At 37.8% G+C, this 25,947-nt stretch overlaps 1 protein-coding gene across 1 annotated transcript in view; it reads right to left on the reverse strand.

Annotated features, from left to right (window-relative positions):
* Positions 1 to 1,022: 1,022 nt before the first annotated feature.
* The window catches only part of LOC124256235 (inactive phospholipase C-like protein 2), a 222,722-nt gene continuing 197,797 nt past the window's right edge, over positions 1,023 to 25,947 (reverse strand). Inside the window, 19 exon segments of the mRNA XM_046690208.1 lie at positions 1,023 to 7,248; positions 8,069 to 8,175; positions 8,681 to 8,776; positions 9,910 to 10,002; positions 10,988 to 11,041; positions 11,207 to 11,233; positions 11,235 to 11,276; positions 11,442 to 11,624; positions 12,577 to 12,675; positions 14,164 to 14,261; positions 15,182 to 15,328; positions 15,796 to 15,934; positions 16,397 to 16,575; positions 18,092 to 18,146; positions 18,148 to 18,272; positions 19,728 to 19,830; positions 20,923 to 21,018; positions 24,879 to 24,980; positions 25,027 to 25,093. Coding sequence (XP_046546164.1) covers positions 8,074 to 8,175; positions 8,681 to 8,776; positions 9,910 to 10,002; positions 10,988 to 11,041; positions 11,207 to 11,233; positions 11,235 to 11,276; positions 11,442 to 11,624; positions 12,577 to 12,675; positions 14,164 to 14,261; positions 15,182 to 15,328; positions 15,796 to 15,934; positions 16,397 to 16,575; positions 18,092 to 18,146; positions 18,148 to 18,272; positions 19,728 to 19,830; positions 20,923 to 21,018; positions 24,879 to 24,980; positions 25,027 to 25,093 — 1,807 coding nt within the window. The 3' untranslated portion in view covers positions 1,023 to 7,248; positions 8,069 to 8,073.

The following is a 25,947-nucleotide window of genomic DNA, read 5'->3' on the forward strand; positions in this document are numbered from 1 at the left end:
ATGAGCACAGGATTGTGGACGAGTTGCCAACAACTATGAGCACAGGATTGTGGACGAGTTGCCAACAACCATGAGTACAGGATTGTGGACGAGTTGCCAACAACCATGAGTACAGGATTGTGGATGAGTTGCCAACAACCATGAGCACAGGATTGTGGACGAGTTGCCAACAACCATGAGTACAGGATTGTGGACCAGTTGCCAACAACCATGAGCACAGTATTGTGGACCAGTTGCCAACAACTATGAGCACAGGATTGTGGACCAGTTGCCAACAACCATGAGTACAGGATTGTGGACGAGTTGCCAACAACTATGAGCACAGGATTGTGGACCAGTTGCCAACAACCATGAGCACAGTATTGTGGACCAGTTGCCAACAACTATGAGCACAGGATTGTGGACGAGTTGCCAACAACTATGAGCACAGTATTGTGGACCAGTTGCCAACAACTATGAGCACAGGATTGTGGACCAGTTGCCAACAACCATGAGTACAGGATTGTGGATGAGTTGCCAACAACCATGAGTACAGGATTGTGGACCAGTTGCCAACAACCATGAGTACAGGATTGTGGACCAGTTGCCAACAACTATGAGCACAGGATTGTGGACCAGTTGCCAACAACCATGAGCACAGGATTGTGGACCAGTTGCCAACAACCATGAGCACAGGATTGTGGACGAGTTGCCAACAACTATGAGAAAAGGATTGTGAACACCCTTTTGGGTGGCATCAACAATGGTCTTCTTGGAAGTAGAAGAGTGTGAGACTGAGACTTTGTCCCATGAGATGCTTACCATGATACTACTTCTACTCCTCAGACACGTCGTTGTATCCAATTTGCGTAGATGCTCATGCTGTTGATCACTGGATTATCTGGTCCAGACTCGATTATTTACAGACCGCCACCATGTAGCTGGAATATTGCCGAGTTCATGTTAAACAAACATATACAAAAAAAAACAAACTACTATTTGGCAGCTATGTCTCTTCATAAAAACAACAAACACCACAGTGATTTATTTGCTTATAAACTGCTTTATATTCTGTCTAACAAGTGATTGTAAGACAGATCCATAACAGTGCTATGATAGTGTAACACAGGTGGCATGTCAAGGCTCTCACAGAGCAGCATCAGGTCACAGTCAACACTTCCTGACTGGACCAAGTAACAATGGAGGCAAGATGCTCATGTCGTGCTCAACATCAAAACGTAAGATAAAACAAATCATGTCACAATGTTCCTTGAAACCTTCATTTTCTATGGGTCAACACCAATACAGAAATGTAAGAATAAAAGGCAAAAATAAATCTTGTGTGAACTAAAGAATTGCAGAAAAAATATATTTACTCAAGTCGAGCACTTACATATCAAGGCAATGTTGACTTGGTAGATTATTTTCTGGTATCAAAGGCTTATGATTTCAAGAATGGGAGTTTTGCACACACCCTACAAAGCATGTTTACTGATGAATGCATGAAGAAAGCACATTAAATGAATATTGACTGTCACGGACTATTGCGATAATGCCCATTGTTTTGTTTTTTAGCAACAACCTTTCTCTTTGCCGTCAGATTCATGTTCTTCCTCTATCAAAAGCAATTTGATTAAAAACGACAAAATATGAAGAAATCTTTTTGTGAGATATTCAAAGATTTCAAACTCAAGCAGCAAGACTACACATTCCAAACTGCTCTTATCCTGTAATCTCATCATATACTTTGGTTGAAAACTGATGATACAATGAAATGACCAAACATAACCTTTCAAAGATGTGATAAAAGAGGCTGATGACGAGGCATCAGTTGTGGACAGGAACTACTCAAACAGAAATGCAGCCAGGAAAGATTAGAATCATGCAGGGTAATAATAACTGGTATGCTTATTAAAAGCAGAGGCTGACTTCTTGCAACTTACATAAGCACTGACCAAGTGTGACAAAGACATTGGTAACATTGTTTACTTTAAAAAGTAACAAACAAACCATATTTGCAGAGGATGAGGCAAAGAAGATAAGCACAATGTCAACAGTTCTCCTAAACACATCTTGCAGAAAGGAACCATGCCCAATGTTTCTAAAAATATCAAGACTGGAACACATACATAAACACTATATTTCAATTATTTCTTGGATAACTACAGTAGGGTATGAATGTTTATAAATTGAGCAAAACTGGAGAGTTGGAAGCATTGAGTTGAGAGATCAATTAATTGTGTTCAGCATTATTTTAAACCGATGTCAACTGTATTTCTTTTACATGGGTTATGTCTACGTATAATCAAGGCTTAAAATACAGTAGCATTAAACATACTAAGATACAAGGGATATATTACCAAATGTACTGTGGAACATGACCGAGATCTTCTCGGGTTCTGATAGGTTTTGATACATGGTAACAAGTAAATATAAATAGATATTTCTTTAATACAAGAAACAAACAATGAGCAGAACTGTACATCCTGTTTTCTTTGTTTAATACTTATAGCTCGGGTTGACATAATGATGATATAGATGGTGGGCTTTCAGTCAACATTCTGGTTTCTTGCCAACAGTTTTATATACCAGTAAACAATACCAGAAGCTGGTCAAGAGAACGGCTCCTGTTTATCTGCAGATTAAGCAAGGGGAACGTTCAACAACTGAAAGTGAAATATGAAACAATGAAAGATGCTATATAAAGTCAACAAAATCAGATTAAGAAAGACAGAAAATATAGTTTGCATACTCAGAGTGCACTACATTGATTTCTTGAGCTAAATCACTGCATATCATGTTAACAGCATAACAGCAACAGTATAATGAAAAACTTATACCATTTCCAAATAAAACTTCACATGTTCATCATCGATTGTTGAAAAGTCAAGAAATCATGTTTTGTGTAGTTCGTTACACAAAGTTCTTCACTGTAAACATACAATATATTAAATTTCTTTGTTATTCAAGATCAAAGTATTTGTTTCTTTCAAATGAAAGGCTGTATCTCCCCAAATCTATATTTTAAACAGCTTTCAAACTGGTCTTCATAATAGATCACTTCATGTAAACACACATTCAGGACAGCTTTGTTTCATTTCTTTAAGACAAGAACTCTGACAAACAATTCAGCAACAAAATAATTAAAACAAACTGCCTCTGGCCCATTTTGTCATAAGGATTGCCTGACAACATATTGTAACATATCATCCTACTTCTGAATGCCATAAACAGCTGAAACACTTTTACATGTCTAAATGTTGGCTGTATATAAACCAGTGTCCTAAAGCTTTGGACTTCGTAATTTAACATTAAATATGTTGATACAATTGAAAAGAACTAAACCTAAATAAAAGACATTTTGCTGGAAAAAGACTCTCTTTGGGGAAGCATCACTAGTCTTTGAACATGTCCTGGGTTTCAAATCCTAAAGTAAGTTCAAGGAATGCAGCTAATATTATAGTTTGGCAAACAAATAATAACAAGCATAGAGTTACAAGACCAAACACAACATCAGTCCTCCTTTGTTAGTGAGATAAGTAAACTAGAGTAGTTCATTCTTCTGTACCCCAATTATTATTAATAAACGACTACTTTCAGCTTAGTCAAACCAAAGACAACCTCTGATGTCATCTTGAACCAGTACTTTGCATTAAACATAATACTTTGATCACTTGACATATTACAAATATCTTTTATCACAATTAAGATGGAAAATCCAGAATATGTCTCTGTGAAGCCTTCATATACAAAGTAAGTTACAGGAAAATACCATATTGAAATGACATTAGCACAATAAAAGGTAGGTTCAGGTACTAATGGACACTACTTTCCTGGAGAATATTATGTCCAAGTATTCGCCTCAAGAACCAGTGCCAAAACCTCTTCCAATATTCATTCCTTAACAATTGCTAAAAACTGAACTTCTATACAATTGTTAAGTTATAAGGACGGATAAAAGAAATTTAACAATTTATTTGCAAGCAAGCTGTCTGTTTGGAATTCGATCTGCTTGGGCAATACATACAATTCTGTACACAAATCTCTAAGGGATCCTGGTTGTAAAGGTTTCTTCAGCGTGATTTCCCCTTACGTAAAGCCAAACCAGTCCATTAGTTATATCAAGTTGTCAAGGTCTGTGTTCATGATACGCACATATCAACAGCTGATCGTTAAACATTTGCTTGTCAAGCTGAAGACCTGGGTTCAATTCCCCACATGGGTACAAATGTGAATCCCATTTCTGGTCTCCCCTTGCGTTGATATTGCCAATAGCAGCATTAAACCATACTCACTCACTTTTCCTAATCTGTTAGAAAAAACCTGGAACAGCTACTTGTGAAACAAACCACCAACCAGTCCACTTAAGCCTTGTGATGCAGCAATTTATAAACGTTGGATACATATACTACTCAAAAGAAATTAAGCACCACCTGACCCTTTCTTATTACTACGTTCACCTTTATATTGTACTGAGAACTTTTCAGCCACTTTGGGGTATTTGGGTGTGCACTTTCTGCGTTTTCGATAAGACTTACTAAAAACATAATTGTTGATGCTTGTACTAGTTCTTTGAAGGGCATATAGAAGTGATGGACATGGGTATCAGATTTTTGGGATATCAACTTCTTTATTTGTTTACCAAGACATTACTCGTTCTTCAAGTGAATGACAGGGTAAGAATTAACTCTGACATGTTGTGAGCATATATATTAAAGAACAAAACCCTTATCATAGTCACAGAATGCTTGCACATCAATTTGCACAAAAATGACAGCATACATGTAGAAACATTCAAATATAATTTCCATTCAAATAATTGTCAATGTAACTTGGCTATCTTTGCCCAATGGAATCAGTTTCTGCAGTTAATAAAATATCTGGCACTGACTTTTAAATTTACTGATATATAAACGTATTTCGTTAGATCTTTCTCAACAAGAACAGAGACTCTCTTTATGAGGCAATTTGAACATGAACTAACCTTAAAGACCAAACGAGACTTGACGATTTCAACCTCTGTTATTATCGACATGGTTTTACTGTAATGATTTAATGACATATTTGAGATGCTACTTGGGTGAAGAAAGGTACAAGTATCTGTAGAGAAACGTTACACTTGGACAATATAAGAGAAGTTTAAATGGGAGTCTTTGGATTTGGATGCACGTTAGAGACCTAAAAGTAATGTTGTTTACTTTTGTTGAGATATAAGAAATATCTCAGAAGCTTAATAAAGAGTCTTGCATCAACTCTCACATCTGCATTCAAATAACACTTTTATATACACTGACTCAAATTTACTTATGTTCCATTACCCTTTCAATTGCAGCTGAACTGACAAAACTACCAACTTATACATAATCATTGTGATAAACCTCTAACAACTTATTCAATTGGAAACAAATAGAAAGACTTCATATGGCATCCAGTTGATTGCACAGCCCGAACTCTAGCAGGTCATCTAACTTGCTACAAAAGTACTGATTTCACCTCGACTGAGGCTCAGTATATACACAACTGACAATGACTATGTACAATGAATAAACACACTGATACTCTACAAATAGCAAAATGATGAATTCAGTCAGTTTTAATGTTTCATGGATATTTACATGTTGCAGCTAGCTAATGCACTGAGCTAGCCAGGTTCCTGTGCCAGGTTACAAATACAACAGTAGTCACAAACATAAAACAAGAGAAAACAAGAGAAAACAGTTGAGATTTTCCATAATGTCTAACAGTGTAATATTTCCTCCATCATTCAAAAACCAAACTATAGAATTTACTGTGACAAACTGAACAAGTGTAAATAGCTTTCTGAACTTCAAACTACTGAAATTTGCAGTCTGCAGTTACCTCTAATAAGTAGTATTAACTTAGACTTGTGTATAAATTACCTTACTGGCCCACTGCACACAAGACAATCAAATTGCCCATACTTAAACACAGGCTTACGATCAGTGCAGTGCAGACCCTGCTTTGTTGGATGGGACCAATGTTATTCAGTACATATTTTGCATCAATTTTATTGGAACAGGAGTTAATTTAACTGAAAGAAAGATTAACTGCAGCAAGTAAGTGGATAAGGCAATCTGATTTTTGTAAAAAAAATGTCTTTTGCAAGATTTCATTCCAAATGATAATTTGCAGATGAATTAATTGATAAGATTAAGTAACCACAGGCATAAGCAGGCATATCCTCGTTCAATAATGAATACACTTAGCTATACTACAATTATCTTAATTTGCATTTTCACATCAAAAACAAACATCATTTTCTACATTTGAAATTGATCACTGATGCCACATGGCCGAGAAATAAAAAAATATATACTCATTCATGTCACTGCTAGTCATGAAATCGCAACATCATGTCACACAATTTATTCAATTACCTGAAATGGGCACACTGTCAATAAATCTGGAAAAAGGGGCTATTGAGGGTAAGGATACAAATTCCAGTCTCCTGTTTGGACAGACATGTTATGTGAATAGCACATATATTTCATGTTTGTATTGTTCATCATACAATATAGAACAGTGTACATCATGACCATGTTTATCATGTCAACAACACGTCAATATCATGTATATTACATGTTTGAAATGTACATTAATACAAAGTAGAAGAGTGGTTGTTCTCAAAACCATGTACATAGCATGTCAATCTCATGTATACTACAAGTGAATATTGTACATTAATACAATGTAGAAGATGATCAACTCCGTGGCTATACACGTCTGTTATAACTGCTCATAATTCATGGTCATTTTCATAACATGTCAATATCTTATTTATAACCCTTGTGCAATGTCCAGATATAATACATCCCAGTATCACATACCATGACATGAATACTTGTATATAACACACCGATATCATGCATACAAAATGTTGATCACATCAAATGCATGTATATTGCATGAAAATGCATGCATATTCCACTCCAACATCATATATATCTCATGTCATTATGATATATTTGCCATGTCAATAACATGTATATTCCATGTCAATAACACACCTCTAATCTGACCTGACATACACATTAACCTGCATCACAGCTTAACAAATAAACGTACATATTCTTTGTATTCACAGATTATATAGCCCCTGCTAGGCTGATTCTGTCTTTGTTTTGGTTAGCTGAGGTATTCCATTTCCTTCCTGGTTGGGACTATTGGTGTCTGTTTCACTCCATGCTTGTCAAACAAAGAGCATAAGGCAGCTTATTTGGTGTAAACTCCTGTCAGTAGATTTGAGGGCTGATGAAATAAAATGAAAAACAACTATTTTGAATGAGTTTTGTTAATGCAGTCATGTCACAGTGGTCAGTTAAAAAGGGAGACCAGGCTTTAGTCAAATGCCAGTTCTGGCAATTTAGATTGAAGGTGGCATGTGGTTCTGTTAGACTGTCTCACAGTCCCTGAACCACATTTTCCTACTGTCTAGCTAGCCCTCCCTGCAATGCTAAAGCCCTAAATGAAACAAGTCTAGATTAAATCAGGTTCTCAATCTCCTTTCTCACTGGGGATCCTTTTCAATTCAAAAGTAATTATTTGTTTCTATCAAATATATTATACATATCCAGAGACTAAGGGCTAGTCTTATAGTTCTAATGGTTCTGTTCACCGCACAGGTCACAAATCAGACAAAGTTAAGCGACCCTCACTCCATGAGTGAAAGAGGATGTGGGGACTGTGTTCATGACTGTCATGGCCTGTCAGATTAACTATATAAAAATGACAGAATTGGGTGTTCTTTAGATTTATTTGAGCATTAATATTTATGACCACTGAATATGCCATTCCTCGATAGGCCGACTTGGTTTACAGCTGACTGATCTTGACGTGTCTTCTATTTTCTCAGAATGGTTCAAACAACGAAATGGCAAACAGAATTTTATCATCTATTTGGAATTTTTTAAAGGATAATTGTTTAGAGAATCAAGCTGTCTTATCGACCATTCCATCAACCAACCATGTTGATTCATAGTTTGTCTACACCGAATAGGAACACTTCAAGCCTACTAACTGCTTCTGTCTCCCAATAACCACCTAGCATAACACATACAGCAATATTCACCTGAATCATCCATCTGCGATTACTGGCTTTTCTGACTCATGGTTGTTACAGACGTCGGCCCTTGCTGACTCCTTCGACAGACCTGTTGACACTGCAGCTTCCTTAATCTGAAGAGGAAACAAAAATCTTCAATATCTGCCATCTTGGCAGGGAGTCACTGAGTTTGGATTTACGCAAATGTTAATGAAAGAGGAGACTGTACAGTGTATATGTAACCATTTGTGAAATAAACACAGCTTCATTTTAATCCTGTAGTCAGCAATGTCCAAACAAGGTCACAGCGACCTCATCACCCTAACATCTGAAGAAAATAAAACATAGGTCTTTATCAGGACCAGCAATTTGGGTTGTAAGAGGCGACTAACGGGATCAGGTGGTCAGACTCGCTGACTTGGTTGACACATGTCATATCAAAATGTGTAGATCGATGCTCATGCTGTTGATCACTGGATAGTCTGGTGTAGATGAAATGCTGAGTGTGGAGTTACACAACAAACCTCAGAAAACTCACACAGCAAGCAGTATAGTCTTTGGGAACCCCTCCATTACAAGTAATAGGCAGCAGCATCATGATCATACCCTGCTGAGTGTGGTGACAATCTCGGTACCTACCTGTCTGATGTACTCCTCGCAGTCCTTCTTGGCCTGCATCACCAGGTCAGCCTGACCTTTCAGCACTCGGATGTTCCATGCAAAGTTTTCTGTTGCCTGCATGGGAAAATAAGAAGTTTGCAAAGCATACCTTCTTCCCTTTCAAAAGAAGTTCATTTACAAAAAAGACAATACAGCAAGTAGCAGGGGTTTATCGAAAGCTGCCCAGAGGTTGATATTTGTGGCTGAGTCTGCAGCAAGAGACTGTCAAAATTTGAAAATTGGGTTAAATTATCTTTGCAATTCTTTAGCTTATAAAAATAAGAATACGAAATAAAATGAAATTTTGAAGAATGTTGCAACTTTTTCCCAATTAGCCTGCCAATTGTTTTTAGATTCCTACACATTCCTGGATACTAAAAGGTCAAACTGCTCCAACTGCTGTCCAATTCCTATTGTCAGAAAATCAATGTTCATCATGCAAAGTTTATAGTTCCTGAAATCTCTGTAGTCATGATTTATGATTATGAGTATTTGATGTTACTAAAGCATGAAACATTAAATCTTAATGTTAATTCAGTACTTTAAATAGAGCTACTGTCACATAAGACATTGTGATATGTTTTGAGCTGTAATCCCCCTGCTATGATTTTAAAGATCTACAAGTTATACCAGAATGTGTGAGAACACTGTGAGTTAAGCAGATCATAGATGTTCACCTTGGTGAAACCAAAACACACGAAGAATCATGATCGGGTCAGTCTGTGACTCAAACCCTTGATAAATCGGATTCTGTCAAGCCTGGCTGCAACTCTGTTAAGCTAATTGCACAACATACAGGTAGATGCTGTTAATAAAAGGTGAGGTGAGGTGAAATTGGATTTAACGTCGTGCTTGAGAATATTTCACTCTATGACAACGTGCATTCGTGTGTATGTGTATGTGCGGCTGCTTGTACTAGCCCAGACTTAAGCTGGTTTTATAGTGCTAGCACACTCATATACCATGCCGCAGCGAAGCATGAATACCCCACTCAGACACATTATACTGACTCCGAGCGGACCAGTCCTTGCTGTACCCATTAATGCCGAGTGCCAGGCAGGGACCAACAAGTACCATATTTTAACATCTTTTGGTATGACGCGGTCGGGGATCGAACCCGTGACCTTCCACTCTCCGGGCGGACGCTCTAACCACTACACCATGGAGGCAGTCGTTAATAAAAGGAAAACTAGCACCGATTGACTCACCTTGGTTAGCTTCTTGCTCTTGAGCCCAGCTTGTACACACACATTCTCCAGGTCCTCGTGCCACTCCATCCCAGCTCTCTGACAATGCAGCAACTACAACAACAACACCAGTTTCATCTCAGCGGCAGAATCGCTAAGTCATGTTCCAAGACAAACTTAAGTATGTGACACAGAGTTACAATATATATTTATTGAGGTGTGTGTTGAGTTTTACACCTCAGGCAGACCATATTCTGCTCTATAATGTTGGCCGACATGTTCTGATTTTGGGTCAGGCAAACCAAGGATTAATACCATGAACAAAGATCAACACTCTTGGGACAAGATGACACACTATCAATCTGAACCACCCAATTCACATTAATCAGCTCCTGCTACAGGGTATCTGACTGCAATTTTGTTGGTTAATATTCCAGCTACATGGCGGCCGTAAAAAAGCTGATTCTGACTACACAATCCAGTGATTGATATTACGAGCAATGATCCACAATGTGGGACTACACTGACACAAAATTAACAAAGTCACCAAATCTGATAACCCAATCCATTCATTCGCCTCTTACAGCATTGGTGGCTCAGGACACTTTCAGCCATGGGTACCCATGGGGTCTCTCTTGTCAGGATCTTTCAAGGTTAGTGACTGAGGAGTGAGTTTAGTTTTATGCCGCACTCAGCAATATTCCAGCTATATGGCAGCGGTCTGTAAATAATCAAGTCTGGACCAGACAATTCAGTGATCAACAGCATGAGCATCGCTCTGCGCAATTGGGAACCGATGACATGTGTCAACCAAGTCAGCGAGCCTGACCACCCGATCCCGTTAGTCGCCTCTTACCACAAGCATAGTCCCCTTTTGTGGCAAGCATGGGTTGCTGAAGACCTATTCTACCCCGGATCTTCACGGGTCTTTCAAGGTTAGAATCAGAAACAGACATGTATTTTGTCAAAACTTACACTAAACTTTGAAGGGCCTCATTTAAGACGTCAGCTAAATTCCACATGAAACATAAAATATCCATGCAATATTTCGATCACTGTATGTGGTGTGTTCAGTAAAAAAACAAGTTTCTTAGCTCACCTTCTCATATACACTATCTGCACATTCTATAAGGTTTCTGCACTCAGTGATCAACTGAAACAAATACAAATATCTATTAATTGTTTAGTCACATATGGTTTTAATGATAATTTCTCGGATATAGAACTGACATTTAAGTTCCAGTTTCATAAAGTAAGCTATATGCTGCTTTGCCAGGTGAGCTATTGGTTACATGTATCTCCTGCTGGTACTACTCACATCATCAAATGACAGGAGAGCTTTTTTTCAGTATATCCGGCAGGTTCCCTTGTGCTTCTAGAGATGGGTACTGCAAAGAAGATAAATAATCAATACTTACAATCTAATACTGATGTCATCAACAAATAGAAGTGTTGGGTTCGATTCCCCATATGGGTACAATGTGTGAAGCCCATTTCTGGTGTCCCCCGATGTGATATTGCTGGAATATTGCTAAAAGTGGCATCAAACTTACCTCGCCTTTCATAACGTATGTGAGACTCTGTTCTCCTGAGTTGGTGATTCTGGTGGACAAGAGTCGGATACACTGCTTGATGTTGGCGATGGGTGGCAGACCACACGTCTCCTTGAAGCCACTCAGGGCTAGTTGCACGTTGTCTCGTAGGTCGGTGCCATCACGCAATGGCTGGATTGCAACCTGGAGAGATGAACAATGGTTGTTGAGCAGGCAGTCAACGTGATATTAGGGCAGAGCAATTCCCTGATGCTCCCCTTTGAGTTATGTCACCAATATAATAACATGGAACATTTAATTTTCAAATTAAACGTATTTCTGTCATCTGTTAACATTTTACACGTTGGTAATGAATTCATGAATACACAATGCCATTTAGAACCTGGTCAGATGTAACATGTTATATTTGGGACAACACTTTCTCAGTAAAGTACAGATTCTAGTACTTTGTTGGGTTGAGTCCCATTCGGTTATAATGTCAATGAACACCAGCATATTATGATAAAGGTAAGACCTTTTACAGACGCTTCCAACAGTTAGTTACAGCACGGTCTGATAGATTTTACTGACGTTTCACACAGTAAGACGCTCACATAATCTGTTAAATCAAGAGCACATGAACAATCAGTTTTATTTCCTTCTGCAATGAAAAGGGAGATGGATATCCCTATGAATGTCTTTTGAATCTGCCTATGTCTAAAAATCACTGCAACCTTCTTCCCTTGTCCATAATTACCATCATCGGAACAAAAGGAGAAAGCTTAGAAAGCCTCCAAAAGAGAATACATGTTACTCTGGTTCAACACATGAACTATGACACCTATAACTTTAGGACTACTGTAGTGTTCCATCCCAACACTTTGTTGGTACTGGTTGGACAGCATCGCTTGCCACAACTGGATTACCATGTAATGCATCATCCAAGCCAAAGTGTCTGACCACTGAATCCTTTATTCACATCTTACAACAAGCAAGGGTTGCTGAATACATCTAAACCAGATCTTCATGGGGCACAAGAATGGATCAGAGACGTTTCTAACCAGGTTTTTCACTGCTATTAAGTTGTACTAGTACTTCATTATTAAGCAGTTACTGATGGACCTATATTACATTTGATAATGTTTCCATAACCTACCTTGAATGTTTCATCTATGTTTTTCCCTCCGACTGACTTCATGCTGGTGTAGTCCCGATATCGTTTTGTTTTCTTCACAGATAAGCCTCGTTTGTATCCCTGTGGCAGACAAGGAACATTTAGTACTCATAAGTAACAACACACAGGCCAAGTTGTCAAATAATTGCTTTGGGTATGTGTGATTGTTGCTTTATATGTGAGAGTGATTATTATACTGCTGTGAGGCGAATGTTTTATACCACTGTGAATGAGTGTATGTTGTTTTATACCACTGTGAATGAGTATGTTGTTTTATAATACAGCGAGTGAGTGAGTGAGTGGTTATTATTATACTGCTGTGTTAATGTTTTATACCACTGTGACTGAGCGTATGTTGTTTTATAGTGTATGTTGTTTTATAATACAGCGAGTGAGTGAGTGGTTATTATTATACTGCTGTGAATGAATGTTTTATACCACTGTGAATGAGTGTATGTTGTTTTATACCACTGTGAATGAGTGTATGTTGTTTTATACCACTGTGAATGAGTGTATGTTGTTTTATAGTGTATGTTGTTTTATACCACTGTGAATGAGTGTATGTTGTTTTATACCACTGTGAATGAGTGTATGTTGTTTTATAGTGTATGTTGTTTTATACTACAGCGAGTGAGTGGGTGGGTGTCAGTGAGTGAGTGGTTATTATACTGCTGTGAGCGAATGTTTTATACCACTGTGAATGAGTGTATGTTGTTTTATACTACTGTGAATGAGTATGTTGTTTTATACCACTGTGAATGAGTGTATGTTGTTTTATACCACTGTGAATGAGTGTGTGTTGTTTTATACCACTGTGAATGAGTGTATGTTGTTTTATAGTGTATGTTGTTTTATACTACAGCGAGTGAGTGAGTGGGTGTCAGTGAGTGAGTGAGGTGAGGTCAGGTGAGGTGAGGTGAAATTGGGTTTTACGTCGTGCTTGAGAATATTTCACTCATATGATGACGTGCATGCGTGTGTATGTGCGGCTGCTTGTACTAGCCCAGACTTAAGCTGGTTTTATAGTGCTAGCCCACTGAGATACCACACCGCAGTGAAGCATGAATACCCCACTCAGACACATTATACCAACTCCGGGCGGACCAGTCCTTGTTGTACCCATTAATGCTGAGTGCCAGGCAGGGACCAACAAGTACCAAATTTTAACGTCTTTTGGTATGACGCTGTCGGGGATCGAACCCGCGACCTTCCGCTCTCCCGGCGGACGCTCTAACCACTACACCACGGAGGCGGTCTATCAGTGAGTGAGTGGGTGTCAGTGAGTGATTGTCAGCAAGTGAGTTTCAGTGAGTGATGTATTATACTGCTGTAAGTGAATGTTTCATACCAGTGAGTGAGTGTCAGCGAGTGAGTGGGTGTGTGAGTGAGTGAGTGAGTGAGTGAGTGAGTGATGTATTATACTGCTGTAAGTGAATGTTTCATACCAGTGAGTGAGTGAGTGAATGTTTTTTTATACCAAAGAGTGAGTTAGTGAGTTGGTAACCCTACTGAAGGCAGCAATATTCTTGGTATATCCTAGCCGATAATCAGGTCCTCCAACAAACTCACCCCACCACCTCTCTTGTTTGTTATTGCTACATGTACAAACAATGTACAATTTTCAATGGGGTACCCGGTGTTTGATAAAAGCTGGATATGCCGGTAACCTGTAAAAATGAAGGGATAATAATCAAAAATAGGAAAGTAACAATCATAAAACCAATTTACACTTTAATTCTAGTTACAGAAAGTTGCAAAATTTGTCATAAAAAATAACCTACAACCTACAGTCTGTTTGCAATGAACTTACCGATGAATTTCACTTTAAACAAAAACGTAAATCGAATAAGGTGAAATTAATATTGCAAATCCTCATAGTTTTACCTTGCCAACTGAACATTTAAATCTCAGTATTTTAATCAACTTAGGATAAAAGATGTTTAACAAACGATCATAGATTCAAATTGCTATTATTGGTTTGTATTACAAGGGGGTATGCACATTAAATGAAACACCGAGAACAAGTATGGTTGGTCCAAGCTAACGCTCATCACGTACCGCACTTGCATTTGTTTCACTGTTTCAACTACTGCGCTTACCCCCTTGTAATACCAACCAATAAAGTTCTTTAATCCGTTTGTTTAACAACTTTTATCCTAAGTTGAATATAATTCAGAGATATAAATGTTCAGTTGGCAAGGTAAAATAATGAGGATTCGCAATCTTAATTTCACTTTATTTGATTTACTTTTTTGTTTAAAGTGAAATTCATCAGTACGTTTTCACCGCAAACAGACTGTAAATGGAAATCTCCCACCAGCTGTGATCCAGAACAACTAGGGAAGAGTTGTTGCCCTTAGATTGAGAATGTTAATCACTTAAAAGGTTGTTAACTTTTTTAGTTTTAGGTACGAGTACATGTTCTGTCCTGCTTCTTTACAGATTGCAATATGTCAATCATAACATCTTCAAAAATAAAATCAGACAAAAAACCTACACATTAACTTCTTAAATAAACATTCACCAAGTTACTGTCCTCTGCCATGCTATAGTATCCCTCTACAATGTTTCAACATAAGACCTTTACCTGTTTGCATGCACTCAAATGGTATTGTGAACTGTCCAATGAATTCATCTCCAATATAGTCATCATCCAGAACAGTGAACCTCACCAAAGCCAGCTCTGGCAAGTTAATCTGGAACTCGAAGCTTTCATCAAAGATTGGATTGTATCCTGGAAACAAACAAAAAAACATACACAAAATCATATATTATGTTGATATTTGCTTAAAACCATTTTCAGTCATAAATTAACCTGGTGATGATTTATTTACAGTTTAAACAATTTATTCTAATAACTGCTATTCAGCAGTGAATATTCAGTGCGTAAAGCAGTCCACTATGACATCTGCTCTCACAACAAAAGTGAAATGAAACCCAAACATTGGGTTTGGAAGTGAGGTTGGTGGGATAAAAAAAATATCCAATGATTAATTACAGATTTTGCATATTTACCTGCATGCTGAAATAATTATGTGATGTAATTTTTTCCTCATTCATAATCTAATAATTTAATATCTTAATGCCTGTTGCACATCTCTGCAGCAATAACTGAAATTGGTCTTCCAACATATTTTCACCCATAACTGACCAAGGCAAACATTACACAGAAGTAGTAGAGACTAAAGTGTTCAGACTTACCATTATGCGGCATAGTTTTTGTCCTTTCCTCTGCACAGTCTGAGGGAATGCCAAATACTTCAATGGTAACATAAGGATCAGTCACCTCCCCTTTAGCTGCAGAACCCTTGGGCTTCGGGAAGTTCTGACCACTGATTATCTGCAAGGAACAAAAACCCCATAGACGTATGTTTATGTACAAACAGACCAGTCATGGCCCTCTGCTGTGAACCTTCATATAAGCACAAAGCAAGTCATTTTGACATTTTGTCTCAACACAAAGGAGTTCTCATGTGTTGCCTGCAAGTCAGTTATTAAATCCTCAGCTAAATTCTGAGCTACCTCTCCAGTGTCAAATTACACATGCAAAATCCTAGTGTGAAAAAATAGATATACTCACAGAAGAGTTTGAGGGATATATCTGGTAAGACCTCTCTAAATAGTATTCATCTTGATAAAAAGATTCCATGGTATCAGTGTGGACATCATTTTATACAAAATATTTGTTCAGACACCATATTCGTTGTTATAAAAACATTTTGGCAGGGACACCGTGCTCACCTTCATTCTGAATTTTTGATCCCATATTTACACTGAATATTTGTAATGCCACCATATTCACCTTTATATGAAGTATTTGAGGGGACACCCCTGGAATGACCTCCCTCGTGTTTGCACTGAAGTACGAGATCTCTTCCCGCATGATGGCAGGTTTCAGTACAAAGCCACAGCCTCCATTCTTGTGGAACCAGCCATTATAGAGATCCATCATGAGACCTGCTGTCTGGTAGTTCAGGGCAACTGGGGAGGAAGGAGGACATCATATATGTCATACATCAAACTATTCTCAGGAGAGGTGAGTGTTCGTTTTGTTTGTTGGTTTGCCACACTCAGCAATATTCCAGCTACATGGCGGCGGTCTGTAAATAATCAAATCTGGACTAGACAATACAGTGATCAATAGCATGAACATCGATCTACACAATTTGGATACAATGACACTTGTCAACCAAGTCAGCGGGTTCGACCACTTGATCCCATTAGACGCTTTAAACATTGTACTAATGTTGCAAATAGAACCAGGATCTTAGCATGATGAGCAAACACTTTAACCACTAGGTTACCTCCATCTTCCCCCAGGTGAAGTATAGACGGAGGATGACATTGAGATCATCATCACTTTCAAAGTAACTGCACATATGTAATGACATGCAAGTATATTTGTTTGTTGTTTAACATTGCACTCAGCAATTTCCCAGTTCTATGGGGACAGTCTGTAAATAATCGAGTCTGGGCCAGACAATACAGTGATCAACATCATGAGCATTGGTCTAAGCATATGGGATACAATGACATGTGTCAACCAAGTCAGCGGGCCTTATCACCCAATCCTGTTAGTGGACCCTTGTCACAAGCATGGGTTGCTGAAGACCAATTCTGACCCAGATCTTCATGGGTACATGCATGTGTGTAACCATGAGGTACAGTGGAGGGGCGTTCATTTACCATACAACAAAAAGTTTTAGTTGGTCCCCTTGAGCCACTTGGTTCTTAATTCTGTTTTCCCTCAAGTCTCCACAGTTTTACAGGCAAACAAACTCAAATTGTTATAATAATTAGTAAACAGTTCAAAAGCCCAAAATAAAGACTACAGTGTAAAAGTAATTACTGCAAAATATCTCTGTTCAAGAGAGCAGCAAAAGATGCTGTCCCAGTGGGTTTTGTCAACAGAGTCACATGTGGTGCAGTAATATCCTGATAATGTATGCCAACAAACAACCGTCATACAACACTGCCTCTTCAGCTGCATGTACTGCATGATTAACACAAACACCTTATCCTTGGGGCCTTGAGTAGAAAGTTAGAAGTAATGTTTGTGCAAATCGATCTCTTTTTAGAGAACACGGATAGAGTAATAGCTGCACACTGTTCCTGTAACCTTACCTCCACAGTGTTCACGAATAGTGTTTCAAAGTAACAGGACATTGGGTCCTGTATGTTTCAGATGTCAGTCTGACCCAATCATAATTCACAGGACCCATAGAATAAAATTAAAGGCACATTTCAGATTTGAAATTATCAACAAACATAAGATTTATAAACAGCAAACAAGTGCCACATGTCACATATAACAACTTCAGTCAAAGTCATTGTGAAATATATCAGACACAGGGGCAGGCGACTTCTATCAGACCGTTGGTGAATCTGCTGGATTTGTCAGAGGGTCAGATGCTATTCGTGAACACTGCTCCATCTATCCATAAACAATGTATAGCACAAATCTACATATGCACAACTTGTATGGGAGCACCCTTACCCATTTGGCAGCCACAGTTCCAGAGATCTTGGGGGTTGTAGTTGCTCGAGTCGATGGCGCATCCCATTGGGGTAGATGCGAGACAGAAACCGCTTGTTGTGGTTGACATATTCCTCCGGTGAGGACATTGCCAACTTCAGAGCCTGGGACTCGCTGTACGAGCAGATCTCCCAGCACTTCTCTGAAAAGCAAATTAAATATGATGACTTTTCCAAAGAATCACATGATTAAATCTGTAATCTGATTGAGAATTATTAGAATAAATGTATTATACCACTACTTGGAGGTGAGCTGTAATTAATACCCTGGTGAACAGTATTTCATTTATAGCCAACACAGCTGTGCACAAAACAGGCACATAGTAATTAATATGAAAATATCAAAGTCATCCACATGCTGTTGATTTATTTGTTAAAACCGATCTATCCCTTATCTTTCCACAAGGTAGCAACAGTCATGTTCACAAAGATTGCTATGATTGACCGCGTAGAATAGCATCATGATACTTTTTGCAGATCAGCTTTCTGTGAGGGGTTATATCACTAGACAATTACACCTTTCATTTGTAGAGGAATACTATTTACTATACCATAATATATTGTTATGATATAACGTATCATGTTCCGTGGCATTTACACATTTAGACGTCGGCATAACATGATGACATTTGAAGATTTTGTTGATAAAAACGTCTTCATTGTTTGTGGAAGCAGTAGCCCTGAAACTGTAATGCGTCAATGTAGCATACTGTGTAGATTATCATGACCTCATTAATGTGATATTTTCAGAACAGTTATATGGCTGTAGCATATAGGCAAATGTAAAGGCATTGGGAAAGGGAAGATAGTACATTTTATTGTGAGACAAACAGTGGACAACGTTTAATGCAGCTATTTCTTCTTCTTTAAGTGGAAAAGGCATCACTGTGCTCTTGTTTGTTTAGTTTTTAATATTCAAGCTATGTGGACCTCACAGTATTTCTGTTATACTGGTAAAATGCAATATGGTTATCAAGCTATACATATCACAGTATTCTTTCTGAGAACTGGTATACTGGGTTAAAAATATATGAAGTCTTTTCATTACCTCTATGGTTTAAGTTCAAATCTACACATACATTCACAATTATGTGAACTTTCCTTCATAATTCATTGTCATAACATGATACCATTACAAACTCCATAAATATCCAAACTAATTTTGAGAATACTGTTATCAGAGCCAACATTTATTTTAGTGCCTTAGTATGTAGAAAATAGGATCTACATGTACAATAAGTGTCAATCACTTAGCTCCCAATATACCACAGTAGTGACAGTACAGATATCAGAACAGCAATATATTACAATACTATTTATTTGCCAATACACAGCCCTACAAACAATATGGCAGGCTGAATATGGAGCCTACATCAGGGAACAAAAGGATACAAGCCACCAAGTGCTCTTGGGCACTTTTTACAACCAACATAGTTGGCAGGGGACAAATTCTAACCCAGAGTCCTTACAGGGCATCTTTTGGGTACTCATGAGTTGAGTTGAGTTGGGGTTTACGTTGTATCGGCATTATTTCAGCCATATAGTGACGAGATCAAGTATTCATTCATAAGCATTCCAAGTACAAAGTGGGTACTCACGGTTCTGCTGGGACACTTGAAAGTCTTCAAATCTCTTGGACACACAGTAGACAACCATGTCCGACAATTCCTTGACCAGTTTGTGTTTCTTCATTGACCCTTCCTGAAACACCAACATCCAAGGATTCTGCAGTCATATGCCAAAACACAGACAACTACATACAGCCTACAGACACAGAAAACTCTAAAACAAATAAGTCTGAAAATTAAAACAACCACGAACAGATGCATTTTTCTATCAACAGACCATGTTCTGAAGGCCATCAAGGTAAACAAATGCATGCCCAACAGATATACATGGCCGTTTACAGTCAATTGGTTGCATAGTTTGGCAAAAGCAGTGCAGTTCCTTTTTCCTTTCAGTCTCCATGATACAGCAGAAGAAGCATGCAACTTGGCATAAGGCAGGTCCCTCTGCATGTTTCACTGACTGAAATCATACAGTGTACAAAGCTAGGCAAAAACCATTAAACTTCAGCCATTTCTGCAAGTAGTTTCTGTAAACAATGTCCTGAGTGACTTTATTTACCAGCATACCAGATAATGTTCCATATTTTGTACATTATGGAGATTGGTGTTTGAGCAAGGTTGTTGAAGAACAATCCTGCAAGACGAGAGCCCCAAAACACCACAAGTGAACTTTGTGGCTATTTTACAGGAACACAATTATCAAACAGACATGGGCAAATGTCTCCAAATAATCTGTTTACTGTTCAACTGGAAGAACTATCACACAAATCTCTGTATTCAGTATTCCTAAAGCTTTGTGACTAAGTTCATGTATCAATCCATTAATTCATTGACATTTAGCCATTACACATTTGGCATTACAACCAACTAAATTCAAACTAAATTTATTACAATCATCATTTTCACTTTGCATGAAACTAAATAAAATTTAAACATTTGAGCAAAATCTGACATTAACAGAATGTTTGTGTTTCCTTATGTTAACAGTCTTTGCAAAAAGAAACATTCCAGTCCACAAGCCTGAAGTTGGCTAAAAGCATCAAACTCAGTACGTTTCAGTGTTATCAAATAAGGTTATATTGTATACTGAATCAAATTTAACAAGACTATTACCAGACTGGTGGCTTAAGACACAGACTATAACAGTCCTTTGAAACTTAAAACTTGAGATTTTACCTAGGATTAACCTTGTCACCTTGACACTCATCTTTAACCTTGACCTTACCCTTTTACTATTTTTCTTCTTGTCAGGTTCAGCACCTTCATCCTCATCAGTGACATAGCCCTCAACTGAGCTGCTTGAGATGGGCAGTTTTTTACCCTGCAATATGCACGAGTTAAGCATGTGAACAAGGCAACTAGATCTACTGATACCAGCAAGGTGAGGTTAATCTGGGGTCCGGATGGTGGACTATGTCTGAAGCCAGCCTGGTCATGAAATTCCATACTAACACAGCATAGAGTATGCAACAACCATGCCAGAGAATAACCAGTCTCAAATATACTCCAAAAACAGATTCCACTGGGCATAAAACTCACACTGATGCAATACTAGTCATACGATCCTAGTAATAACATAGTTTTTATGTTTCAATTGCTGGTAAATCTCTCCTATTGTAGCAGCTCAATTTCATTTGAAAGCCTTTTAACGATTCATGATGAATAAAGGATGTGATTAGAATATAGTGTTCACCTTCAAATGGCAAATCCATAAGAAATTTGAACCTACTCATGCTAAACCAAATGCCTCAGTTGCAAGTATCAAGACATGCCTATTTCACCCACACAGTTGGTGCTTGTGTTGTATTGAACTCCTGACCAGGCTGTAAGCACTAATATACACCCTGACCTAGGCACATTCAGTTGTATAATCAGTGACAGGACCAAGAAAGTCAGATTCAGATCAGTTCCTAACTAGTGTCTGAACTTTCATAACAGTTGGATTCATTTCATAGCTGCATCATGTGTGGTGCAGGATTGGGGGAAGTCATTTTAGGAACATGCAAACCTGACCAGATGAAGGGTCTGTCTTGCGAGTGAGATGGGTTTAGTGATATCAATAGATTTGGATTTTTGTGATATCACTGCATGTCAGATATTTGCAAAAGTGATGCTCATCATTTAACTCTTAAACTTCGGGGAAATCCACCAGCATGGGTAGGGTCAAAACCTCAGGGTCCCCAAATGGCAATGATTTGAACCCAGTGATTAGCGGTTCATACCAGACTGTTCATACCAGAACTAACCATCTCTTTACTAATGTCCATGACAATTTAGCAGTTACATTTTCATCAACTTGGCATATTATTCACACAACTTAAGAAAATTATTGTATATTTATATTTAAAGTTTCCTAGCAAACACAAACAATTTGGACCTATTCACATGTATATCAGGAACACATAGACATGTCCAGAAACTCAAACAGAATCCTTAACACAAAATTTGTGTGTAACATTATGGTTAAATAGTTTGGATGCGTAAGGATTTTTTGACTTCTTAGTCTTCGAAAATCTCTAAAAATGGAAACAAAAGCTCTCTGATGGTAACAGCTTAACAATCTTATGAACACACTTCATCTCATTCAAATTCAATTTTAAGAGCCAAAATATGACTGGCTGGGGTGAAAGGTACACTCACTATATCTGGTCAATATCCAAAGAAATGAATAAATGTTCTTAACAAGTCTGAAGTGTCTCATGCTTATTCCCCAGTATTGATTGAACATTCCTCTGTAAGACATGACACTACAGCCTGATCACTCACCACAGAAAAGATGAGAATGCACTTGCCGAAAATAGATCGCAAAACAAATTTGCCAATTCCTCAAAGATGACAAGCATGTAGTTGTCAACCATATATTAAACATAAAACTAACAGACTGACTTTTGTCGTAATGTAATTTTTGGCCAGCAATATTGATCCTGAGGCTTCCTGTTACAGATGAGGTGATGTTCAAACCTTCTGTTTCCGACTTGAATTACAATGATAAATATCTGTACTGGATGTGATGAATTACACAATCAGTGGATCCGATTGATTGTGATCACAATTCACTTTGAACGGTGACAGTTAAATCAGGCTTACTCCGTGGGCAGCAAACCAAGGTGATAAGAAAATATAGCCGTTATGCCTTATAACTCAAATGTCATGAGTGTGTGAATGTTGTTTCAAGGCAATTATGTCATGGATGCTGATAGAATGTTATTCTTTTTCAGTCACATCGCAAAATAATGATAACCAGAACCACAAGTATATGTTTATACTGAAGGTACAATTGCAGTGGAACAACAACAGAGCTAATGTGCTTGACAAACTAGATTGTTTTTGTTGGTGACACAAGAACACACAGGAAATAAGTGGTTTTTTCCCCATCTCCTACAATCTTTATGAGTTGTGGGTAGCAAGATACCATTACTAGAACAACTTATTATGGATTGCTGACAGTGAAGAGAACTTCAGTTGAAAATGTGAAGAATTTACAGTGTGATAACAGCCAAAATGCAGGATTTATGGCAATGATGAAATATTAACAGTTACGACGACTATTGTTCAAAATCTTACTGCATATATTGTAGTGTAATGACAGCTGAACCACAGGATTTCTACAATGACCTGAAAGAGGTCATGTATTCATAAGAATTATCAAATTCTGCCCAGGAAATTCTGTGTCTTATGGTAATAGCAAGACCATGCCATTAGGTATGGGGTTCTTGTTTCCTACTTTACCCTGGTATCGAATCTAGTTATTTTACTGTCATTTGTCAACTGATTTTTAATTTAATAGTGTTTATTATGAATTTATAACTTGTTAAAGTCACGATACCACTTAAATATTGTCGATGTGGCTACAAATCTAAACTCACTCACTCAATCACTCCTCTGGTATCGCTACATGGCTCACTTGAGTTAAGGCTTCATGACACCTGTTCATTTTCACCAATTGGAGAACATGAACAATGGATCTGGCCACCTTCAAAGTCTAATTTTTACTATAATTTCAACCTGTCAAGCATAAATACCTCAAAATTATATTTTGTGTCTTTCTAATGTGTAATGCCAAGATTATTTTTGCTGACTGAAATGAAAAATAATGTATGTTAGCTCTCTCATCCAAAATGATTAAACACGCTTGGGACTTCACTTAAATGTTTAAACCATCTTAACCCTTTTTTAAGTCAGATACAGCTTATAACAAGCACCTGCTCAATCATCCATCCACTAGTTTTGGAAGTGTCAACACGTTTAAACAAATTCTTAGATGCAGATAACAAGATGGCGGGTGACTTTCCATCCCCACCATAAAAGTTGGCAACTGAAGTCAACACTGGACATACACATTTATTGCATTAGAAATATTTGACAAAGGCCTATTCCAGGTTTGTACCAAGTGAAGGTATATGTAAGACCCTATACTGAAATGCCCTTTAGAAGAAGGTGATAAGAGATCTGTCCAAAGTTATCCTTCTAGAGATCGTACATGTAAGTCCCTATAGTATAAGGACCTTGGAAGGTGATGATAGACATGGTATGTGCGAGTCGTTATAGTGTAAGACCCTACAGTGCAAGGCCCAATAGTGATAGGCCTTATTCAGGAAGGTGATAACAGACCTATCAATAGCTCTCCTCCTAGAGATGATAGATGTAAGGCCCTGTAGTGCAAGGCCGTATGGTTGAAGTTGCTGATAGACCTTAACATGGTTTCCACCTAGAAATAGTACTGTAAGGCCCTACAGTGCAAGGCCCTATAGTGGAAGCTGATGCAACTAAAGCGGGTACTGTTCAAGGCAAGGCATTTCTCTTCCCACACCAAAGCAAATAGACAGTGGATATCCCAAAATTACATCTCTTTCTAAAAATAACCCTCGGTATTGTCAATGTACAGGTTTAGTGTATTTCTACATACATGTATTGCATTACCTGTAAACGTCAACAGGCCCCAACCACTGCAGTACATATTACTCTTGATCGTAATCACCTCCATGTGCCCATAACAATTTTAAAAAGACGTTTTTCCAAGAGTTTGTTTTGCAGCATTTACTGGTTTGAGACATGTCAAACATTAACAGTAGTTTTCCCCAAGATTTTTCTTTACAACATATACCATCATGGAAAACAGTATGTTATTTTCCTAAGATATACTTTCAAGAAAATCCACCAAGTGATAATAAACACACTTACTTTGATAAGAACTTTGCCTTTGAAGAATTCTGGTGAAGGTAAATGCTCAAGATTTTCCTCGGCAGCTGCAGTGTACAACGTGTCCCCAAGTATAGTGGTCATGTAATGGGCAATAGCTTGTTGTCCCAAGATAATATAGGGTGGTCATGTAATGGGCAATAGCTTGTTGTTGCTTGACAGTGCAGTGGTTTTCTATTGATAATATCACAGGGTACCTGAAATACAAGTTATATATTATATGTTGGAATAGAGTTTCCCCACGTTTAAGTGCATGAGCTGCATTGAAGTATATCAATATATTATATAAGGAAAATAACGTATTGCAGGTCTTGGATGTTTGCCTCTTTGGTGAAAACCTTCACTACTAAAGTGGAGCTACAGAAATAAAGCTGTCCCAAGAAATATAAAACATAAATACAGTCACAATTATCTATCAATAAAGGCAGAATTGCTGAAGATCTATTCACATCTAAACATAATTATCCTCTGCAATCAACGGAATTCAGAATGTAAATGAACTTTGAACTCATCCTTGATCATGCATTGAAGAAATAAGCAACCAACATATATACAATGAGGAAGATTTATAACAAATACACTCATAATGAACAGATATAAGGAACTGTAGTGATTTGTCTCACACACTTGCTATACATTCTAGTTGAAATGTGTAACACAAACTACCATTATAACGAACCAAAATTAGTGGTCCCTTTGAAGGTTCATCCTAACCCTAGTATACTGTATTGCATAACAGATTAACCGTAGGATTATACAAAAATCTTGTGGTCCTTAATGCTTTTGAATTTAAGTAACACACAAAATGTCACCCACAAAGATATCCACATATAACAATCCAAGTGATGACTTTGCAGAAACACCCAGTTCTGTATCACATCACTTCTTAACACTGCCAATAACCACTTCCTATGTTAAGCCATCAAAGTCTCTTGCTGTGTTTCTACTAAGTAAAGCTATTTCTTTGAGTAAAAGTGGAAAACGTGATCCTATGTTTTCTCTCTGAAGAATGAAAACACTTTGAAGCATGTATTCCTGTCAGTTTTGCCAT

Source organism: Haliotis rubra, unplaced genomic scaffold (assembly GCF_003918875.1).
Source record: "Haliotis rubra isolate DU_JTF1 unplaced genomic scaffold, ASM391887v1 Scf620, whole genome shotgun sequence".
Lineage (NCBI taxonomy): Eukaryota > Metazoa > Mollusca > Gastropoda > Lepetellida > Haliotidae > Haliotis > Haliotis rubra.